The sequence below is a fragment of the Cystoisospora suis genome, assembly GCF_002600585.1.
Source record: "Cystoisospora suis strain Wien I chromosome Unknown contig_1048, whole genome shotgun sequence".
Classification (NCBI taxonomy): Eukaryota; Apicomplexa; class Conoidasida; order Eucoccidiorida; family Sarcocystidae; genus Cystoisospora; species Cystoisospora suis.
The window spans coordinates 84678-107676 of record NW_027153849.1 but is presented as its reverse complement, the minus strand read 5'-3'; the positions used below and the strand labels follow the sequence as shown (position 1 = coordinate 107676).

At 56.8% G+C, this 22999-nt stretch overlaps 2 protein-coding genes across 2 annotated transcripts; one reads left to right on the top strand and one right to left on the bottom strand.

The window, feature by feature from the left end:
• Window positions 1–2858: 2858 nt before the first annotated feature.
• Window positions 2859–4476, bottom strand: CSUI_002514 (uncharacterized protein). Its single transcript, XM_068062714.1, has one exon. It carries the CDS (start codon window positions 3436–3438, stop codon window positions 3259–3261), a length of 180 nt encoding a protein of 59 aa, XP_067925321.1. The 5' UTR covers window positions 3439–4476; the 3' UTR covers window positions 2859–3258.
• Window positions 4477–4714: 238 nt separating this feature from the next.
• On the top strand, window positions 4715–21833 carry CSUI_002513 (fikk kinase). The gene is made up of 9 exons (XM_068062713.1): window positions 4715–6971; window positions 7496–13309; window positions 14055–15689; window positions 16401–17158; window positions 18246–18411; window positions 18891–19081; window positions 19743–20473; window positions 21048–21135; window positions 21486–21833. Exons 1-9 carry the CDS (start codon window positions 5615–5617, stop codon window positions 21588–21590), a joined length of 10845 nt encoding a protein of 3614 aa, XP_067925320.1. The 5' UTR covers window positions 4715–5614; the 3' UTR covers window positions 21591–21833.
• Window positions 21834–22999: the final 1166 nt, after the last annotated feature.

The following is a 22999-nucleotide window of genomic DNA, read 5'->3' as shown; positions in this document are numbered from 1 at the left end:
GGAAGGGCGTTCTGCCGGTTCAGCGACTGATGTTAAATCCTCGCCCTGGTAGCACCAGGGGAATGTGAAGAGCCGTTGGCATTATCCTGCTTCCGTCTCATGGACTTCCATCAAACCTGGGGGCTCCGTATCATCGGAACAGAGTAGTTGTCCGGAAGCAGCTTACTTGCGTCATCTTTTTGACTACTGTTTCCTTGTCTCCTTTCTTTCCCTTTGCCTTCTTGTTCTGCTCCTTTCTCCTTCTTGGTGCCGTTCGGGGAGCTGGAGTTTGTTCAGGGAGTTAGTCGTGTCTCCCTTGTCTGGCTTGCTCACAGGCAGGCCACAATGGTGGGACAAATGGGCCCATGCATACCTGGTGTCGCCGTAGAGAAGGACAAATGAGTATCATCGGGCATTACTCAAAAATATCCTTAGTGAGACTGACAGTGACTCGTTTCTCCGGGGATCTTTTCCCATGGTGCAGCGATTCCCCCGAATGAGAAGGCCGCTTCCGTCTCAAAAAAAGTCTGGCCTGGGACGCCTGCGTGGCTCAGGTTACTGCAGTAGACTCCGCACTCCGGTGTTACAGGAGGTATCAAATACACTGCGTCCCTTCCCTGAGTTCGCAGTCCATGCTCCTACACGAACAGCTGGCGCTCGCCGGAATACAAGGTACTACGACCCCCGAAGGCCTAAACCCGAGGCACTGCAGGTGTGCAGCAAGGCAGAAAGAATCGTGCTGGCGTTACTCCAAGAGCCGACCATATTTTAGACTTTCAAGCCTCCCCGCAGAGATGAGGGTTCCTCCGGGATCATGGAAGACAGGCGAGTAGAAATAACCACCTTGCAATCTCTCACCTCGCCTACCGGAAAAAGGAAGCAACTGCCGTTGTCACTCTTGCCCGCACACGTAAGGACAAGGAAGGACCCCCGGCTAGCCACCCCCCACTAGACAGCTGACCCGCCGATGGTTATCATACAATTCTCTACAATTTCGGGAGAGTGCCTCCCCCGTTCCCTTCAGCAGTTTTCTCGTCTCGGACTCGGCAGGGTCCTATATATTAGTTTGGTCCTCCGTGTGTGATTGTGGACGACTCTGTACTACTACTTCTCTCGCTTGTCACACAGTGTTCCGCCAGCAGGACTCGGAAATCTGCAAAAACACAAAGACCCGAGAGGCGTCGCCAGTGAGGGGAATAAACGCCCTCTTTCCCCGAGTTCGTTTTCAGCCGAGCACCGTCCTGTGGCATGACTTCCGTCGCGGCGTCTGGTGGCACACCCCACTTGGGCATGTGGCTGCTGAGCCGAGCTCGTCGAGCTGCGCTGCTGACAACAGCAGCAATTTTGCCTCTCACTACGTGGCTGGGAGCCCCCACACCTTGTAAGTTTCCATAGCTCCCTCCGCCTGCAGCATCCGGTGTTCGTACGAAAAAGATACAGGATGTGCTGCTGCCCACCCAAGTCCAGACCCCCGGTAACAGAAAGTTCGCAGTCCCCTTCATCCAGACACATAAGTTCCGGTGAGACGTTCCTTCCGGTCACGGTACAACTGTAATGTGGACCACCCCGGGCGTCTATCGTGAAAAACTCATTGCGCCGGAATGACTCTGCCGGGTTTGGAGTGCTGAGCCCCATCCTGACTGAAGCCTCGGTGACTTGGAATTGGCAACACTTCTCTTGGCTTTCCGTGAAGGCGAATGCGCTCAGACTCTGCTGTGTGTGGCTTTTGTTTACTGACGCAGGCCAGGCAGCTGCCGATCCTCTGACACTGTATCGGCCCGTCCCCTACGCTGTCTATATGCCGCCGTCGCCAACAGCTTTCCGTACCGTATACGGGATGGTGCCTGCCCCGGGATTCCACAGTTTCGCTCCTTACGAGGAAACACTCGGGTACCCAGGGGGAAAGGCCGCGGCCCCCGTGGTGAAATTCTCAGAGATCCACGACCCGAACCCTGTGTTCGGGGAGACCCCAGGTGAGTGTGCCGCCTCATCAATCATCGCCTCCAACTCATCGCTGTTCAGACGGGTGGGCGTGCCAACCGGCACACGCGGATTGCTCTAGCCTAGAAGGCAAGCCCACCTCGTCCGAGGGTCGCCAACTTCGACGAGCTCATTGGCAGGTCAAATCAAGTTGAAATTTCTGTCCGTAATGGGAGGCCAACGGTGAACGTGCTTTGACCGGTTTCTCTTACCGGACCGTCATCGCTCACGGCGAGGTTGACCGTTCGAACGTAGCGTTATCCCCTGTACTCAGAATGCTAGTCAGAAGAAGCACCAAGAGAAAGATCTGGACAGGCGAGAACAGCTGGCTAAATGCAAGTACTAGGCAAGTGGGCCGGTGTGGGTTTGTTTCCATGTGCCTACCCATGTTCCTTGTGTGACAGGAAAGGGAGGGGTGTAGTGTAAGGAACGTGTCCTTTTGCTTTTCTTTTCACGTGTTGTTCCACTACGTGCTGCGCGTCACCAGGCCCCTTCCCAGTTCCGATGCAGTCGGCCCGCGACGTCTCGACACCAGATCTAGCGGGAGCTGTGAGGTTGATGCCCAGGCCCGGCCCGGATGAAGTGCGAGAAGAGCTTTCGCCTGATTTAGACCCATCGAAGCCAGGTGGGTTACAAATGCCTGTCTCGCCGGAAAACACCCCGGAAGGAGGGCTTAAAGAGACAAACATCGTGGATGGCGCGGCGCTGCCGCAAACCCCCGGGCGTACGGAGGCGGTGCTGCCCTTACACCACGCCGATGCGCCTGAATATTACAGAGATTTCTACCTGCACGCTTCTCCACCTGCCGTCATTCGCCCCAGCCCGCCCGGTTCCGCGAGTTCGCCCTGGCCTGTGCTTCCCGGGAAGCAAGCGCCACACTACATGTACATCAGTACCTCGCCCCCTGGTGCGGTCCCGGCATACGGTGTACCCTCAGCACTTGGTCCAACCCTGACTCCTGTACCCTCCGCGCCTTACTCTTTCTCGTCAGCTGGAAGCGACGTGGCGACAGGTAGCTACTTCAGTCCATTGCTCTTCACACAACAACTTGTTCAGCGCCTTGTTCAACAGGATGAGCAGGTCATGAAAGGACTGTTAGCCAGGCACGGGCCTGACCTTACAGATGTTACACCGGCAGAGTTTGTCCAGGCACTTGCCCACGCGGATCCTACGCTCGCTAGGCTGTCCCAGTTTAGTCGCAAACACATAGGCCCGACTCTGGACTTATTGAAAGATGCACACAAAAGCCTTGTGGAACCCCACGTGGCTTCTAAAAAAGAAACCCGCTGGGACAAGCCACTAGAAACTGACACTCATAACGAGGTTGCAGCACACCTCGTTCAGTACGTCCAAGGTGATCCAATCCTCCACACGATTTCGGATATCATTGTGAACCACGTGTTTCCTGGAGTCGAAGCCTTTGTGGATGCGGAAGCGCCGACAGCGGGTCAGCCATTGGGAGATGCTGTGATTTCTCATCAGCGACGACTCCGGGCTCTCGGATAGCACGAAGCGCTGTTCACCTCAGGACGAAACAGGCCCGCTGTCATGTCGTGCGGGAGGAGCAGCATATTTGCCCTCGCAGAGATCCGTCATGCGAGAGGACATGCTGTCCCCTTTTGGAAATGGCCGGCGAGTGCCACAGAGTCCCGTGCCAGTTGTGTGGTGCTTTGCTGAGTGAAGGACAAACGATTTTGTACTACATCGACTGTCTCATCGCATTCCCGAACAGACAGAAGGCAGCGCCTGCAGGGCGCGATCTGGTGGCTGTCTTTCAGCACTGAAGATGCACGCACTCTGGGCCTGGGAACGCTACTCAGCCCGCGCACCTCCGGACTGGTGGCGCAGCTCCGTCACGGCGAGAACTCACAGCAGATGTTTTGTCGCGGCTCAGAGCGCTGATAAGCATGAACCTGTGTCACTCCGAGCCCCTCAGCTGTAGCCACTAAAGAGCGTAGACGGTAAGGGCTTTCGGTGGGAGATTCTTCCGTTTTTCCGAAGCTGGTGAGTAGGGCTTCGGTTGGTGTTAGCAGGACACTTTTACCTCGGCCGCCTGCTGCCCCCGGCATTGGCCACCCCCGCAGCTTGCCGCCCACAGTATCCTGTCGTTGCGTCTGTCAGTTTCCTTCTCTGTTGTGAGCTGCCACACAGATCGGACTATGAGCATGTCCGACTCCGTATGTTCACGGCCGCGCACCCAATACAGTTAACACGTCTCCGTGCAGTGTGAACTCGCTCAAGGCGGGTGGGGTCACCGAGCGTCCGAAACCAAACGAGTCACCACTTCGCACCATGAAGACTGCTTGGTAATCGTCTCTCCCGGGCAACGGCACAAGGATGCGGGGTGTGACAAATAGAGCTGGCCCTAAGGTACAAGGAGGGAAGAGGGACCCGGGCAAACTCTTGCAGGCGCCGAAGGCAACGAGCACTCTAAGGCTTTCACTGTGGAACTGTCCACAATGCTTAGCAAAGCAAAACACACGCGGACAACCGGAAAACCGACAGATTGCCTAGACGCCAACGCCAAAAGAACAAAGTGCGGCACCGACGCTGCGATTAAAGCTGTGGAGATCCTTTGCTCTCACGGCTAGTACACGCACATGCGATTCCGCGGCAGGGCGGGCCTCACACCAACAAGATTCCTAGCATGCACGGGCTGCCCTTCCAAGACGGGCAGCCGCTGCAGGGAAATCGAGGGAACTGCTCCCAGGAGCTGCAGGCTGCCTTCGCCAGGAAGCCTTGTATCTAGCGGAAGAACTTCGGCTGAAGCTAAGCGTCGTGGCGCCTGGTATCTGATTGCGTTACTGCTTCTTAGTTCTCTCCACGCAGGAGACGAGACAGCGCCTTGCTTTGGTGACCACGGGGACTACATCCCTAGCGTTTCAGTTTTATCCCGACTTCTCCGTGTTGTCGCGTCGAAGTTTCGTCTAGTTGTTTCGTGTGACTGGTGTGCAATTATCCTGGATTTTCCTGAGCAATAGGGCACTCGGGAAAACTCACTAGGTCAGTCGCCGGGGATCTGACCCTGCGCGGCCGTCCACGCAACTTCCCCCGCCAGGAGTCGATGTCTAGAGCTCGTTCGTCAAGTGCCGTTGTTTCATTCTTTGTTCCTTTTAGTCTGGACACCCGGTCTCTCGTTTTCTTGGGAGCCGCTGATGTGCAGTGGTAGTGGTGCAGGCAAATGAATTCGTCTCAACAGCGCGACGCGAAGGGTTTGCTACGGAGAGGAACTGTGACGCTCCTTGCAGGTCTCAAAGAATCTCCTTCTTTGCTCTGTATGACTCCGAAGTGACATAAGATTGCTTTACTACGTTACATCTGGCTCTGTGAAGACGGGGTCGTCTGCCTCGGGATCGCGAACTTATCTTCCACGCAGGGTCGCAGGGCCGAAGGAAGCTATAATTTTCTCCTCTCTCTTTGGCTCATGGCTGAGTGCCGACGCGAATGGTTCACTGCCAGTGTTCTCCGCCGGAGAGGGTCTAGACGCGCCTCACGCTGACCGCGACAGTCTGTCGATCCGTTAGCTCGCTCCGTCGAGCGCCCCTGCCACACCTGCCTTGCAGATCCCCAAGAGGCACAGTTCGGAGAAAAAGGCACTCGATCAGCTGCGACAACCAGGGATGGGCGACAAGGCACGTACGGCGTGGCGGCGACTATGCAGCCGGCAGGGCTTTCTAGGGGGGCCGCGAGCGGAAGGCCGGAGCCCCCTGAAGCAGCCGTACAGTCATCGGTCCGTTCAAATCTGTCTTTTCCTCGATATACGGTATCTCCAGCTGATTATACTCGTGATCCTTCTTCAGGCTCTGCAGCAACAGTCGGGCTTCCTCATCACTTCCCTGCTCCAATATTATATAAGTCAGGAGGGCAGCCTCCCGGCGGCAGCAGTTTTGTTGTTGGAGGGTCGTCACGTGGGAGCACCCCGTTTCTCTCTGTGCCGCATATAACAGTCAATATCTGTCCAAACGGGTCGCAAACAACCGTAACGAGGACAGGTGAGTCTTCAGTATCGCTGAGTGTAGGCGGTGCTTCAGATGCTGTCCCACCCTGCGCGGGCCCCGTCCAGGGTTCGCCCCTTGTCTCTGTTTCTATCATAGGGGTGGCTACGCCTGCCTCCGATGTTCCTCTTCTGCCACCCCCCTCCTTTGACTGGGTGCCCACTAGTGGCGCACAGCCTGCACAAAGTCATCTGGGCGGATCTTCTGAAAGACAAGCGTATCCCATCGTCATCGGGGGTGCCAAAACTTCTCCGCCGTGTCCACCTAGCCCTCTTCCCGACGTACTCGATACTGCCTCACCCTTCTTACTTACTTCTTCACAGCGGCCACGCGGTGGTCCTCACTCTGACGACAGAGCGACAGCCGAGTTTCTCGGTGGTCAGCCGCCAGGCTTCAATCATCGAAGCATCGCCCCTCCCGCGCCTCATTCTACATCTTCTCGTCTGTCCTTGGTTGCTCCGTCCAAGTTCCCAACTACATCACTTAGTGACGGGCACGTCTTCCCGGGACATTGGTACAGTGGCGGGGAGCGTGCATTATTTCCAGCTCGGCCCTTATATGCTCGCTGTCCGTCCGCTGAGTTTCCTCGCCCCGCGGATACGATTTCCGTAGCGCAGACACCCGGAGCCCGAAGGCGAGCACTTTCCGTCCCGTCAAGAGGAGGTAGCTCCCCTACATTAGCAAGGCCAGAGCTTAGCCAGTCAATCGCTTCTCCAGCCCCTGCAAGGCTTGGTGACAGTGTACTCGTCCACAGGGATGACGTTTTTCCGGCGGGTATCGCAAGCGCTCACGCCACAGGAGGATGCCGCGGCCCTTTCGCCGTGAAGGCGGACATCCGGCAATCGTCTTCACTCGGTGGACAGATCCACGCCGGTTCGAGCGTACCTTCTTGTCAGTTGTTCGTTGGCGAAGAGAACGATGTGTCATTCTCATGGCCAACCTCGTCTCCTGTACCGAGGAGCGGAACGCCAGTGACTTTTGTAGGCGGCCCCGACTTTCCAGTCGGGTCGTTGGAAGGTACGAAAACAGGCTTGCCATGGCTATCGCCGGGATCCAGCAGTAGGGATCTTTCAGGGAGAACGACGTGAGCGGCTCTTGGCTACACGTAGAGGGTTCTGACCTTCTTTTCCAAACGTGTAACCCCTCCGGTCAGCACACATAGCTGGATGCAGCACCACAGAAGCCTGCCCCATCTCTGGACTGGCTGGCGGGCGATGGTCGTGCTACTTCTATTATCGTAGGGACAGACGTAGAAGCTATCAAATTTTTTGATTTGTAAAGCAGTTCAGTCTATCGAGTTTCGCTGGCGATGAAGCTCGCAGGTCTGTGCGAGTCTCATGGCCGGAATCTCTCGGTAGCCTACGGACTGCTGGTCAGGGTTGATGATCAGACAGATTTTTCCTTCTCGTTGTTACGCAACTTGCAGAAACCTCGGAAGCGCACGAGCGGTGGCACAAAACTGATGCTGAAACTGAATGAGCGGCACCAAGGAGTTGCACCGTTGTTGATCAAACGTTTGCACCTGCGTTTGCTGTTCTTAGGCGGGCATTTGAACGCCCACTTAACACACAAGTCTGCTGCTGTGCCAGCCTTGTACTCGATGGATGCTAGGCGTCGTGGCAACTCGGCGGAGCTCTGCGGACACGCATGGTGCTCTCGGAGGCACGGATCCTCTCCTCTTTGGTCCGTTCAATGCCGCACAAACCTCCCTGGAAACCATGCTTCTTCCTCTCAAGTGACTGGGGCGCGTCGCCGATCTTGCAGCTGTCCGTGTCCCTCCTTTCCCGTGTCTGAGCACCCAGTCCGGGAAACGCCAGAAGGGCTTCCTGGCGTATCGTCTTCCAGTGCGTTTGCCAACTTTTCTCCAGATCATCGAGGAGCCTGTTCAGTTGATTCTGTGCAGCCTCTCAATACTGTGACTTTTTCCGTAGACGGAAACAGGGGTGCTGGGACTCCTATTTGTTCTGCGTTGAAAGACGAGGCACTTCAAGTGATGGGCTCGTCCGTCATACATGCTCTCGATAGCAGACTAGGAAGTCGATGCACGACTGGAACCTCCCAGGAAAGCCGAGCTGCTTGTGCTGGAGAGATTGGGTACGCCTCCAGCGTAAGAGGTAGCCCAGCCCACATAGTAACCAGCTGCAATGCGCCGTTGCAGACAGCAGCTGCGTTCTCTCATTCTGCTTCTTCTGACCCTTGGCGAGACTCCACGACAGCCGAGTGTTTCTCATGTCGTCCCCACGGCAGTGTCAAGAACTTTGTTCCAAGTAGGCGGGTGGCGTCGTTTCCGTCTCGCGGTGTTTACGGAGGCATCCCCAGTGCTTCTGTGACACCGGGCATCCAGCGTCGAAGACCTGCATACGACCTGTCCGCACGAGGTGCTCCCGACTATTTGTGCGCAGCGGGTGATCACCCTCCGCTATATCGTCAGCCACAGCCGATGCTACCTTGTCACCACGCTCTTGTCACTCCTGTAGCAGTCGCTGACAGGTCCAAGGGAAGGGCTGGTGAAGAGTCATCCCTCGGCTTCCGTCCAGCAGAATCGTTGGCTATACCGGGAGAGACTCGGGGAAGGGTTAAGTCTCCGCGCTCTTGTACTGCTGCAGCGACCGCACTGGCACAGCGTGATCAGCACAAGCAACCGGGCATATTCCGTGCAGCGCCACTTCCTTACCTCGGTCTTATCTCCGACCATACTTCTGAATGCTCCCACTGTGGCGCGCGGAGCCGGTCAGAACCTCCTTGTGTCTACTCCGAATGGGCTCGATACGGACGCGCGGGCGACACCACTGAGCGCATTTTTCTCGCTCCAGAAGGTTTCCCTGTTTCACTAGACGGCCCGAGTCCGGCATTGCCTCACGGACATGCTTCTTCAGTTGATAGACCAGCTGTTTCTCCCAGGATCTGCACTGCTGCAGGTGGTTCCCACGCAGCCGTGAACGAACCTTACCCAGCAGCAGGTGATTTGAGCGGCTTGGAATCTTCGGCAGACCCAAGAATGATCCCACTTCGAGGGAACGCTGGCGTCCTCACAGAACCAGGCGACCAGCATTTGCTTCGGCAAACTGGCAACTATGAGGGCTTGGAGAGGACGGACACCCCGGCGTGCTCTCCGAGGCGTGTGGAGACAGACGAGCGTACTGCAGGCTTTCATAGGCTGCCTGATGCGGGTTGCATTCCTACGACCGCTAATTATGCAGGAGACGGGCACGCGGATCAGGCCACGGCCTTCCTACGTCAGAGTGAAGCTTTTTATTCCCCACATATTGGGCCAGTCACCGAGCCTGAGCCACCAGCAGAAGTAGCTCCGCCAACAGGGAACCTCAGAAGCATGGTGTCGTGCGACCGCCTCTGCCCGGATGAGCCCGTGCAACTGCACGCGGGTGTAAACCACGTCACTCGTTCACTCGTTGCGCATGATGTAGGTAACAGAGTGAACAGACGTCATCAGCAGCCGGGAGTGCATGCCGAGACCTTCTTGGAGCACTCGGGAACAGCGCTGTGTCCACGCGAAGCACCGTTATCAAGACCGGTTGCGCATTTTGGAGAGTCCTCAGGACCTAGTGGTGCAAGTGGTGAGGGCGGGCGTACGGCGGATGCCAAGCCCGACGCGACTCTGATTCCCTTGTCCCTAACTGCTTTTGCTGCGCCCGGGGCTGCCTGGGCTTCCGCTGTCAGGAGAGAACACGCCAAACGTGCAGCTAATGCTACACCGGGGTCTCCGCGTATCAACCCCCAGAGTTCAGAAGGGATGAGACATTCTAGTTGTTGTTCTGCGCAGCCTCCTCATTCCCCTTCAGTATGCGGAAATAAGGCAGCGCCTGGGGGCAATCAGGAGCTTGATTTTTCGGATGCTCCCCTGGGTTTTGTGCCTTCTGGGACGACGGCCGCTGCGGCAAGGGAGAGAAGGCCTCTGGAACAAACCGCACCCTCTGACGGTGGCTCATTGGTCAGCATCGGGCGTCAGGGCCATACCCCTGCTGCCGAGCTGGACTTGTCAACAAGTCCCTTGAGCTTTGGCGTGGACCGCTCGCCTCATGGAAAAGTTGACATTGTGACGACGGGCGCTTCGCCAGAACCCGTTGCCTCGTATCTCACGCATCCGCGATCGGGGCCGCATTTCGGAAGCTCGAGTACAACTAGCTATTCGCCGGGCACCGCGTCGGCCCCGCGCGGGCATGGTACTGCGGGCATGTCGCCGCGGTCTTCTTCTGTGGTATGCACGGGCGACCGTCACGGTACTTCACTGGTAGGAAACGGTATGAGCGGTGCAGTAGCTTCAGATGTGGTCCCTGATGGGCGCCGCGGCAGCAGGACAAAATATGATCCTTCAAGCTCAGGTGCTCAAGATTCGGTAGAGTACTCCCCGATCCACTCTAGGTCTGCGGTCTCCACGTCGGATGCCCCAGTCCCTGGAACAGGAACAGCTATCGACAGTTTCAGGGATAGCGGTCCGTCTACAACGAAAGAAGGGGATACACGTTGTTTCTCTCCCCGGGACTCCTTTTTCGTGTCAGCTTCGGGTTCGCATTCTCTCGCTGGGACGGATTTCCTCGCCTCCGCTTCGTCAGAGTGCGGGTCGGGGACTACAACCGACACGTTGTCGAAGACTCAAGCAAGCTACTGCCAAGCCCAAGGCGTTCTCAGCAGTACTGGAAATTCCTTGCAAACCCTTGCTTCTCCTCCAGCACTCGCGCGCTCCGCTTTACCAAGTTTGCTTGTGCCTGGGAACCATCAAGCAAAGACCAGCGACTCGACTGGATTTGGTCTTTCAACGACCTGGGAAGAAAGCATGCCGTCGGCTCTCGCTCCGGCGACCAGCTGCTCTCCCAGACCTGCCTCTCCCTCTCCTCGAAGATTATCAGCTCAGGGACCGACTGTCATGTCTCCACGGCCACCAACATCTTTGTCGCCAAGCTGCTCTGCATCGGAGAACCAGTCAGAAGGCGTGTCCAAGATGGATAAGGCCTTGCCATACCCCGATACGCTAGACGTTGATAAGGACTCACTGATGCTTTCAGGGAACTCGTTCGCTTCTCGAGCTGCTGCTGCTGCCGCGACAAGCCCCGGCGCTACCTCCGTCTGGAAGAGTTCTGTCCATGGTGCCTTCCCGGGGAATGACTTCCAGTATTCCCCGCGAGCGAGCGGAGACGGGGACAGTGGTGTCTTGTCGAGCAGTCACTCCACTGACGGCACTTCGCTTTTGGCTTCGATCGAGACTTCCTGGCACAGAGACCTCAGATCGTCAAGGTCTGCGTCATTACCAGATCAGACTAATGAGGGGTCGCTGCCTACTTCAAACACCAGTGCTGAGGGTCTCGTGGGAGAGGGACATTCAGGGCTCTCATCGCCCATCAATCATCAACAGCGAGAACCGAGTTTTTCGCTCGAAGCCCGGGAGGCCCAAGATACGTTGGTCACAGGAGGTCTCGGTGCGGACGAAAGCGTTCTGGGACACTCAAGTGTTGGTTTGTCGGATGTCAGTCTTCAAAGAGCTGCACAAACCGAGGAACTTTTCCTCCCTAGGACGTCATCGCAAGCCAGGGCTGAGACGCGCCGGCGGAGTTCGCCGAGTCCTGCCTCCAATTTAACACCCTCTGCAATCCCTGACACGGATCGGTTCAGCTGGGCTACACCGCCGTCACCAGCAACTCCTGTTCACTCTATCGTCGGCGCCACTCCGCGCACGCGTCCCTGCCCCTCGGCGCGCAGCCCGCATAGTCCTCAGGTGTCTCCAAGACCGGAGCGGCTGACTGATCCTTCCCCGGCGTCACATCCGGCGGTGTCAGAGCCAGACACGCCGGTGTCCACTGGACAGCAGCAGCAACAGGGAGAAAAACAGCAGAGTGTGCAAGGCCGGCTTTTGCTCTCTTCCCCCAGAGGAACGCCTGCTAGCCCGAAGACATTTGACGCGAGTCCTGGTACCGCGTCAAGCCTAGCAGTTGCGAGCCGTTCTGTACCCCACGAGCTCCCGGTTGCTTCCCCTGGCACTGCATGTCACTTACAGACTTCTTCGCCATTGAGCCGAGACGCGGGTCCAGCTGAGATCCGGCGAGGCTCCCCGACAGCCCCGGCCTCGACCCTTTCTTCACTCAGTCTCAAAGAAAATCAGAGTTTGTCCGCGGGGGTGGCGTCCCCGTCCCGGGGGAGGTCCCCTGTGTGCTTTCAACTAGACGACCCCGGAGAGACACCGGGCTCGCCAGCTGTCAATGAGCGCGCGAGCGTCGCCTTCTCTGCTGCTTCCCCCCGCGTTGCCTTTGGCGCTTTAGGGTCGCCTGCTGCTCCTCGGACTGACTGCGAACTTTATATGCTCCGTTCACCGATGTCAGGCCTGTCCGGCAGTCGTGCAGATGGTAGTCCCTTCAGCAGCAGTACAAGACGGCCCCGTCCGTCTTCTCCCACGTTTTTCTCGCGGAGGTCCGGGAGTCCAGGGTCCTCGGTGGCTTCGTTCGCCGCTTCCGCGCGTGAGGGTGCGTCGTCTCCGTTTTCTCTGCTGCGCCCTCCCCAAGCCAGTTCTCCGCGAACACATCAGTCGAGACTGGGACCGCCTTCACCGCAGCCAGGTAATCCTAGTGCTTGGACCCCGTTTCGGGCAAACCTGTTTTCTCCGGGGAGCGCCTTCCAGACGACACCAGTTCCGTATTCGCCCATCGACGCGATCTCACCATTTAATGGCTCTCATGCTGTCCGAGTGAAGTCCCCCGAGGCAGCTGCAGCACTCGCAAGAAGCGGCGCCATGTCTCCGCTTAGCGGGGTCCGTCACGCGGTACTCGGGGGCTCTCCAGTTACTTCAGCTAGAGCATCGTTGTACAGAACTGGATCAACCTCGCCTCATGCGTCTTCTGAGGTGAGAGGATCTCCAGCTGTTCTCCCCCCTCTTTTTGGCAGTTCACCTTCAAGGGGCTCTCCTGCCACTTCGATCTTGACTTCTAGGCGGGCGGACAGGTCGCCGGCCTCCGCTGTTGGGTGCTCGTCAGGACTGGATCCAGCGTGTTCGCCACCGCAGCGATCTCCCTTCTTCCCATCCACGGGGACGTCGTCCGTTCCTACCACAGTTCATTCTCCCTTCGATACCGGCCGTCAAGAGGCCGGGAGCCCTGCAGTAACGAAAGCTACGCATCAGGCGTCAAGTCCGCATGCTGGGTTGCGGTCTCCAAGAGCATTCCTGGAGCACGCACACAGTTCCCCGGTTAGGGCGTGTAGCAGGAGCGTTTCTCCTTCAGCCGCAGAAGCTGGTGCAATAGCTGCATCCAGGGCTGCTCAGCTCCAGTCTGTCGAGGCCTTGAACGCTGCGGAACGCGCGTCTGTTACAGCCTTAGAGTCAGTCTCTCCTAGAGCGCTCGAGGTCCCAGAAAGTAAGTACAGGCAATGTTTGGTCACGCGAGGTGCCGGGCTCGCGATATTAAAGTTGCAGCTAGTCTATAGTAGGACCCTTTCGGACCGAAGCGGGGAGAAGAGGAAAATACTCGCTGCCCCTGGTGGCGAATTTAGCGGATACCACGTTTGCGGACGAACGAAGAGTCAAGCAAAGCTCAGAAGTCGATGGCGGACAGGAGACCCGCACCCAGATGTCCAGTCAGGCGTCCGCGTGGACTCAAGCCTGTCGACGCTGGCCTACAGTGACCAGGGGCGTTGTTGTTTTTACCGCAGCCGGAGGCTTCTGGGCATGTCGCGGAGTCTCTCGTAGCAGGAAATTCATGGTCTTTTGTTACCAGGCATTTGGAGGACTCGGAGTTTACTTTGTGGTACTGCGTTCACTTTCTCTATTGAGTATATCTCCTGACTCATGGCCGCTCCCAGTCCAGGCGACAGCACTACGGGGTTTCACGGTGATCGCTGCTTCATGTGTTCAAACGAGCAGCACTCTCGGGAAGAAGGATTTTTGGAGGCTTTTCCTCCGTGTCAGATCTGCGAGGACACTTCTGAGCGACAGATGATGCTGTTTTGAACTGAGTTACGCACGAGAGCACGCACCCTGGGCTTCTTGCTCTGACGGCATTCTTGTTGTCCAAATTGTTCAGTTGGTCTGCCAAGTGCGCAACTTGACTGTATCTGATTATTTCGGCTGTTGTGCTAACTTCACCATGGATCCACCTGCAGGGCCTTCGACCCCTATGGCTTCGCGATCCCCTCTCGGTCGTCACACCACTTTCGGCACTTCCTTACCTGCCGGTTCTCCTGCACATCGCTGGCCTGTCTCTCCCAGCAGCCGAGGGGCTCCCGCCGCTCAGGCACCTGACAGCTCCGAAATCATGGCCCCCGTGCTCTCGTCTCCTGCTGCTCAAGCTCCAGGTTTTTCTTCTTCCAGCCCTTCTCAAAGTCTCATTATGCCTGCGTGTCCAAAGCCCATGCCAGCCGCAGGATCCTCTCCTTTTCAGTCAGTCCTCCCTTCTCTCTTGTCGCCAATGCATGTTCCGCCCTTGTCGCCCGCGTCTGGGTCAGGTCGATCGCCTGCTGCTTCCGCATTGGCAAAGGTGGATGTTTCCCCTGCACCTCATTCTATACCGCTCTCTCATGGACAGGCTTCTTCACGCGTCTCTCGCTCACCTCACACCAATCAGTTATCCACGCACCTTGACGGAACGCCCCGCTCCCTTGCTCTTCCCGTGTCTTCTGGTCGGCCTGTCTCTCCTGTGTCAACTGCTGTTGGGCCACTATTTACTGCTCCAGGACCTGGGCATCCGGCATCAGTAAGCCCTGGCGCCGCCAGTCCGCTGCGTGTCTCTTCGCGATCTCCCGTAGCTGCAGCTGCAGCCTCTGGACTTCCCCCTGAGTCGTCTGCGGCTGTTCTCGCTCGGTTCCCCACTTTGTTAGGCGTTCCCTCTCCAGCTTCTCCGGGAGTAGCTATCTCCCCCGCTCTTGGTACTCGACAAAATGCCATAGCTGCAGCCGCCTGTGCGCGAGCAGAAGCAGCTGCCGCTGCGGCAGCCGCTGCGGCTCAACGGGCAGCGGCAGCGGCGAGCCTCTCGGTTTCGCCTAGGGCGCTGGATGCCTCCAAACGGGCAGCTGAGCTAGCCGCTATTGCTTCGGCTGCAGCGAAAAAGTGCGCGGCGGCTTCGCCGCGGATTGTCGCTGCGTCAGAACGTGCAGCAGCGGCGGCCGCGGCGGCCGCGGCAATTTCTAGATTTGCGGGAAGCTCCAAAGACGCAACTGAAGCAAGACGCAGAGCTATACCCGTCGCAGCAGCGGCTGCAGCGGTGGCTGCTGCAAGGCAAAGGGCTGCTGGACTCTCGGGCGGGACGATTGCGGAGGGAATGAACCTTGCACAGCGCGACAGTCACAATGAGGGCAAATATGTTGTGGGGAGAACCGGTCTGAATCTCGAAGGTCTCACGCCACCTGTCTCCGTTATCAGTGGAGTAGCTGCTGCTGCGGCCGCTGCAGCAAGGTTGAGAGCCGCGGGTGCCCTTGCGGGCCAAGGAGTGCAAAGGAATCACGAGTTTGGTGGAGAGAGAGGGGGCGCCGCAGAAACCGGAGGGCACACTCCGGGGTTTTCTCGACAAACGGAAGGCATTGCAAATGTCGACTTCTATAACTCCGGAAAACTCTCGGCCGCCGCAGCGGCCGCAGCGGCTGCGGGGGCGGCGGCTGCTCGCGGCGCTCGCGGACTGCCTTTCGTCTTTCCGAACGGCCGACCGGATCGTCTTGGACTGAGTGAAGACGCTGGAAGTCCCGGCCCGCGTGCAGCCAAACCAGTTGCAGCTGCTGTCGCAGCTGTCCGCGCGGGCTCCCCCGGTAGGCTGAAGCGCCGCCTCAAGTTGGCGAACCCGTAGCGGCTGCAGGAACCAGTTGAAATTTCAGGTGCAGAGTGAACGCCATATCAGAAGAAAGCAAGTCGCCGTGCTACAGGGCTGTATCTAGCCTGAGCCAGCACTCACGTACACCGGACCTTTCAGTGCGGTATCTGGTAGCAAGGTTAGCGTCACTACTGTCAGCTGGTGGGCGGTTCCGGGTCGTTTCCGGCTGTCTGGTGAAAGCGCCGGCGTGGTCTTGGGACTGGATAGTTGGATCTGATCAGCGAATGTGTCTTGTTGGGGCACTGAGAGCTTTCTATCTCGCTGGATAGCTTTGTTTGCGGGCACCGGGTGCGCCGAACGTCGCTTTTGTCCAGGTAGCTTGAACCAGTCCCAGCGAACGAGTCTATGAGATGCATCAGGCCTGATGCCCGGCAAGACAGTGTCCTAAGTGACAGGTAACTCTGAATAGAGCTGGGCCTTCCTTACAGGAAAACAGGGTAAGCTGCTGTGTCAACGGCAATTTCACCGTAGCCCGCACTGCGGTACACGCTACGACACGCCGTCATAGTTCGAAGGTATAGTAGCAGCGTATGATATGAAACGCTTCCCAGTAAAAATGCCGACTCGAATCTTGACCCCTGTTGCTGCTGCTTTGGACCTCTCCAGCAGCTCGAGACTTGCAGTTACTTCTGGTATTTGCTGTCCACAGAAAGAATACTAGGTCCAGCAGACGCGGACGCTATATCTACTTCTCCGTATGCTCCTGGTTACCAAGACAATCTCAATCCAGACCTCACAAGTCAGCACCGGCATCGCCCAACTGTCACGCCCTTTCTGGCTAGTCAGGAGCGACAGCAGCCGTTTCTCGACGGCCCCGACGAGTTTCCAACTAACACAGTGTCGTCTGTCGCAGCGCCCGAGTCCCCAGAGCAGGGGGTACTGCGTGGCGTGCCGGCCCCGGCGGGACAACGGCCGTCCCCTTGTTTGGAGGATACGAGGCCGCTGCCTATAGGTTCTGAATCCGAAAAAGGACTGGTGAGCTCCACTTGGGAGCAGCGCGGTGAGGGAGAGTTTGTAAGTGAGAGCGAAGGAGCATACGAGAAACTGTCGGCCATCAGAGAACGTCACTGGCGTTCTTCAAGGGACGTGGCCCCTGGTGTCGGCTCGGAAGTGGCGGTGAGCTATTCTGAGTCGTGGCAACCGGCGATGACGCAGGGGTCTATGGACGCAGAGGAGGCCATGCCAGCGACTTTACCTTCGCAGAGGGGGAGCTCTGCTGTAGCACGCTTTGCCCATGCCGGGGGAGGAGACGACATCCCGCGTCCTATATGGGCCCTGTGTCGGGAGCTTATCCTCCGGCGAATTTTCGAGGCAAGCACATACAGCTTGGACGGTGTCCCATTTGATCGGTGGAGGTTGCAAGCCGTCCCGACAATGGGTGCGTCTATCACGGCTACGCGTTGTCAGGTAATTCGATGATTACCCGAGTCTTGACGGGAGCTGGTCAGCCAAGTGTGACGCGGAAGGACCTCTGGTATCGGCTGTACAAAAAATTCTCTGACGCGAGTTAGGAGTAGTGACACTCCGCGGGGGTGCTGCCGCCTGTGATCTTTATGGCTAAGTCGTGTAGACCTGAGAGTCGCTCGCTTGTCATGGGCATAGGGTGAACGCGGAAAGAACTGGCGCAGCACACGACAACATAACGCTGCCAGGGTGGGCGCCCCTGTAGCAGCTCTATCGGCAGATAACTCTCAGCTCAGTGCCGCCGCGTATGGACACCGCAGCCCTGTCCAAGTGTTCTTTTTAACTACACCATCCCTCCGGGCGGCGGTCCCGCGGTCACATTCTTTGTTCCGAAGAGAAAACCAGTGTACAGGAGCGGCTGCGTGTCCAGTGACTAGACGTCGTAAAGAGCCGCAGTCGGACTATGCTTCTTGGGCCGTGCGGGTTCGCGTCTGCCGATGTCCGGTATCCGAGACGTGATCGTGCTGGGCTCATGCCAGGAACCATGGGGATTCCGCTTTGGGAGTGTCTCGCTGACAGACAGGCCACCTGCAACCATGGCCGGCAGCAGCCAGTGTAGTTATGTGAGGTGCAATGCGTCTGCTCGATCCCCAGTCTCCATTCTTGAACAGTCCCGCACTGCAGCAAGACAAGCAGTTGCCTATTCTGTTGGGAACTTGGACTTGACTGTTCTGTAATGAGACCACATGCCCACACTTACTTGTCTTTTGTGAACGTCTCAAAGGATTTTTTTAGTAGCCTCCTTTACTGGCCCACCTCTGGACATCTGTGCAACTTCTGCTGTGAGTCTCTCCCCGGCTGCATTATGAATGCCACACCAAGTCTGGCGTGCCCATCTCAATACACGTATGCTAACTTGATATTATCCCATTATCCATCGCCGCGTTACCTTTCTGGCAAACCTGTTGCGACTTTCCTCTTCTGGTCTCCTCTTTGGCTCTCTCTGGGAGTCTAAAGAATCTGCGGCGTGATGGGAGACTCTTCAGGTTAGATTTTCTGTGACCTTCATACGCGTTTTCTCGCTTCGCAGAGAATGTGGAAGGGACGACTACCATCGGGGAGGGCTGTTTTCATAAAGAGGATTCCGGCTTCGGTGTGGGAGTACCAGTGGCGGGCTACACAGAGATTCAAAGGCTATTTCATGACAGACGGCGAGAATTTTGTAGGCGAAGCCGCTGCGTCTTCCTTCCTTACGGGTGAGTGCTCGGATCAAATGCAGTGGTGCGAGAGAGTTGAAAGCTGCGCGCCCAGCTTCGGCAAGAAGGAATGATCACAGCTCCGCGGCAGTCATCACTGGCAATAGCTTACGTTTGTTTTCACTGAGGCGGCAATCTATCCGTGGGTAGCTAGTGAGTTTGTCACTACCTAGAGTGAGAGGACAGGGGGTGCAAAGGATTCTGTTTCCTACAGCTGCAGCAGTCCCATATGGGGCATCGCATGGTGCCCTCCGCGAGCCTCGAACGCGACTGGTTCGCGGAGGGGCTGCCCATTCCGTTTTGCACGTGTGCCCCCTTTTGGATATTGATAGTGTTGGGGGACGGCAACTGCGGCTGTAAGCTGTTTTACTTCAGTATTTCTCTCACGACCGTGACAGAGTCTGTACACGCCGATTTGCGTCCCTTGTGGGTTTCGCGTGATCGCCCATTTTGGTGTGGCATTGTGATTGGTCGTCCAGATTGTGGGCCGCCTTGCGCTGCTCCACTCCTGGCGATCTTGCATGAAAGAAGCGCAGAAGCTGGTGCGACTCCATCGCGCCACGTCGGCAACTCCGATGGCACGTGGGGCGCGAGAAGGCGATATGTTCTCGTCAGTCAGGTGTTCGGTCAAGGTGACCTCCTGGATTTCTTTGATAGCGCAGACGCTGAGGTAAGCAGGCTTTTTGAATTCCCCCAAGGGCTGCAAGCCACATATGGAGCAGCAGAAGGATAAAATCCACCTCAACTTTCAGCGAATCAGTGCCAGGAGGAGCGGGTATACCCTGTTATCCCCGATTTCCTGGACACACCTTGTCGTGAGACTGTCATCCAAGAGGAGGGTAATGTTCAGAATTACTAGTCAATTGTACAGATATTTGCCTTCCCAGAGCCGTAATAGCCGGGACAGCCTTCTGACTTCGAAAGGAAATGCATATGTCAGGAACTTGGTTGTCTGTCATTCCCTCAGCTGGTACGGACTCCGTCACGGATGGAAAATTCTTCTGTCCTGTCAGCTTCCTCACGTGTAGTTTCTTCGAGCTTCTGTCTGGCACTCCAGACTTCCTGTTTGTTGCAGGGTGAGAATAGCAGAGTCTCTCCGTTTGGCAGGCTCTTAGTCCCGCGTACGCAGCCTCGCCCGGTAATACCGAGTTGTTCCGGAAGCGTGACTCTCTACACGGGACCGGGATCCCCTCCACAACAGTTGAAGCCATCGGTCGTTGCCTGTGGCGTAGCCGATGTGCCCACTCTTGCCGAGCATTACCGACTTAGTATTGGTGCATTGTCGGTCAATTCTTGGAAATCTCTGTGGTCCTCTGCGTGTGAACATCTAGGTTTTCACGGCGGAGTCGAAGCGAAGTCTACAGTACTCCGTTGTACAGATCCTGCTTTCCCTACACACGGCCGGCATTGCCCACCTGGACTTGACGCCGGAAAACATTCTTGTTCACACCTATACTTCATCTGTACCGTCTCAGACGGGCCATTCTAGCAGCTCAGCCTCAACGCGGTCCCAAACGCGTCACCTAGTTTCGTCTACAACCCCCTCGGCAAAGCTGTCTGGTGGGTCCGCTCGCCGTGTCCAGCTGAAAGTGTGTGATCTGGCTAAAGCTGTACCGCTGTTTAACTCGTCACCTTTCCGACTGCCTACCTGCGTTTTGAGAGCTCATTTCCCATCCGAGGATTTCAGCCAGAAGAACTCCGATGGCCCTTCTTCCCCCTTCCTGAGCTGCGAGCCGACAGTCGCTAAGGGTCCGTATATGCCGCCTGAATGCTGGCGCATCGTATACATCCTGAGAGCTCTGGGGGTTACCGCACCTTTCACTCAAATTGGCGAGCCTCTCATCACAACAGGCAGACCGCCTCCTCCCCTGTACCTTAGAGATCCACCTGCAGAACTGCCAGTCAGCTCACTGGCGCCAGTGGATGTGGCTGGAGCCGTGGACGCGGCCGAGCTCTTCTTCGACGTACGCAAAGCCGATGTGTACATGCTCGGAGTTCTGCTGTTCTGGATCTGGGCCGAAGGCGCTGTGTGGACCTGTTCAGACCCAAAACAAGATACACAGTGAGTGAGCGTAGTGTTTAAAAGAATCAGGTGCTAGGATGTACGCTTGGCTCTCTTCACCCCGGCCATGTTTCTGTAGCGCCCTGCTAGCCGTTCGCGATACCATCAAGCAAGGAGTGAACAAGAGATGAAAAACGTTTTTCTTCATGACGTCTCACACGCCCCAGCGTTCGGGCTGCAGCGCCGTGCCCCGAAGGCCCGCGCCAGACCTGGGGATTGTGGCAGATGCGAGTGTGTACAGGAACAGTCAGGAGTTCGCGCTCCTTCAGCTCGCCTTTGTATGTGTACGACCCCACATTCCTTGTGGCTGAAGACTTTGTACGGCACTTCGGGGGTGGGGGGTGGAGAGCCCGGAAGCGCGGCGCCTGTCCCTGTTCAAACGGGAGGACCCATTCTCTTTCCTGCGTGGTTTAGGAAGCTCTTTCCAACTTCCGACTTCCTCTGGTATCTTGCCGGAGAAGTAACTCTCAAACGGAGTCGGTTCTGCAGTGTCGTACAAGGTTACCAGGTGCACCAGTGTGCTGTTGTGCTTCACTGGGAGTTCTCCGCCATGCTCTCACCTGTTTTATTTCAGATATAATGATCTTGTGCAGTCGGGCCTCAACTTTTCAATTTTTGCCGACTGTGACGGCTGGGCTCCTGAACTGCTTCACCTCCTCAAGGTAATTCTACAGCCACTACAGGTCATCCCGTGCCCTCCTAGGGAACTAGTAAGGAGCTGAGCAGCAGGAAGTCACCATAACATTTTCCTCAGACTTTGCGAGTTGCACAACGCGCCGGAAGAGCTTTTACTCTATGGGCGGACAGTTCTATAACACAGGGATTTGTGTAAATGCTGGACTCCTCGTGTACCATCGGTTAGTTGTCTCCTCTCTGGAGAGCTTCTGTCCGTGGAAAGGTCATCGGTGTACGTGCTGCTAGATTGGCTTCTAATTTTTTTCCGGCAGCACTCCGTTCCGCGCAACCACCTGATACGTCTCCCGATGCAGCCGTGTCACGCTGTTCTTTGCAGCGAGCTCTGGAGCCTGAGCCGTCACAACGGGCGACTTTAGACGAGATTCTCCAGCATCCGTGGTGGTCGCGCAACCTTGCAGACGTGGCTGCCCCTTCTGGCTAAGTAATTCTGTTGACAAAGCGGCGCGTTGGTGCTAATGGAAGGTGAAGATGGTCGCACACCTTGAAAGAGTAATATGCTCTGGCGGTGTTCAGTGATGGTCCCGTGCTCTTTTTTCTTAAAGAAAGACGTGGCGTTCGTCTTGTGTGATAGAGTGCCCATGTCCATCCACGTGTGGCCTGGGAATGCCTGCGATTGGCTATGTCTGTCACCATAGCTACCACGCCTCACGAGCAAGGACAGTACGATAGACTTCGTGCCTCACAAAGTGTTGCTTGCACCAGACCTGCACTATGCAGCAGCTTCCCTCTGAGGATCTAGGCGTTGAAGCTAACGCTGTGCGAGAGGAGACCCACGTAGAAGGGTTCGCCAAGGGAAGTTCTTTAGCAGAGTCCTTTACCTGGTGCGATCGAAACCGCCATAGGCTGCACCTAGAGAGATGGTTCGAAGGTGAATTGAGCTGTCATTTCCGCTCACAGAAAATTGCAGGAGCAAAGCTCCTCGCACGCGACGAAGGTGGACACGGGAGGCATTATGGTATTCCCTGGTCATCGTCGTCGCCTCACAGCACGTAAAGTCACCAGACCAGGACGTCATACGCAAAAAACTGTCACCGTATGTGGAGTGAGGGAGCGAAAGCACTGGTGCCAGGGCTGCTGCCACAAGATAGCAAAAAACGAATTTTTGGCGCAGCAGTGCTGTGAAACTATTTGGCATCCGTTCTGAACAGAAGGGGGCGATGAGTCTGGGCGGTTGGGAATCGCTCCCATCTAGTCACTGCCAAGACGAGCCGCGGCCGCATCCCAGCCTTGGCGTGAACTCGCATGACTGGTGCAGCGGGCTCACTTCACGTTCAAGTTTCATCCGGTAGCCTGCAGCACCGGCAGAGTCACCACAAAAGGGCAGACAGCTGCGGAAGTTTTATACTGCCTCTGAGTGTTCTGAGGCATCTCCCAAGGTCGTGTTACCGCTAGGTCATAGCTGGCACGGACCTTTTCTCGATAAGCAGTGCGAGTCTTCTTGCCGACAAGGTGAACTGGGCGGATAAGGGGATTCTCGGAGCTCTCGCACGGTGTGTTCGAAAGCAGACAGGACCTCAGCATCGGAGAGACCAGTGCCCGCGAAATCAGATGCACAGTCCCTGCTGCGCTCGGGACACTACTCTGTTTACAAGGGTTGTAGAGTGGCGGGCCTGCTGGAGGGTGACGCTCGAGCCTTGCAAGCATAGTGGCACCTCAAACAGTGCCGCTGTTTAGCGGCACACTTGCAGGCACTGATCATTAATCTCACCGTATGCGGACAAAGCGTTTGTTTGTCTTCCTTGGGTCCACTGAGGCCGAAGGGGCGACGCCGCTGAAGCTGATCTCGTTGGCTTCTGCGCCATTAAACTTGGGATTGGAAGTCAAGCGGCC

Coding starts and splice junctions, on each gene's coding strand:
- CSUI_002514 (XM_068062714.1), bottom strand. CDS start 3,438: ATGAGAAATCACAGCATCTCCCAATGGCTGACCCGCTGTCGGCGCTTC.
- CSUI_002513 (XM_068062713.1), top strand. CDS start 5,615: ATGCAGCCGGCAGGGCTTTCTAGGGGGGCCGCGAGCGGAAGGCCGGAG. Junction 13,310..14,054: donor AGCGCTCGAGGTCCCAGAAA/GTAAGTACAGGC, acceptor ATCCACCTGCAG/GGCCTTCGACCCCTATGGCT. Junction 20,474..21,047: donor GACCCAAAACAAGATACACA/GTGAGTGAGCGT, acceptor GTTTTATTTCAG/ATATAATGATCTTGTGCAGT.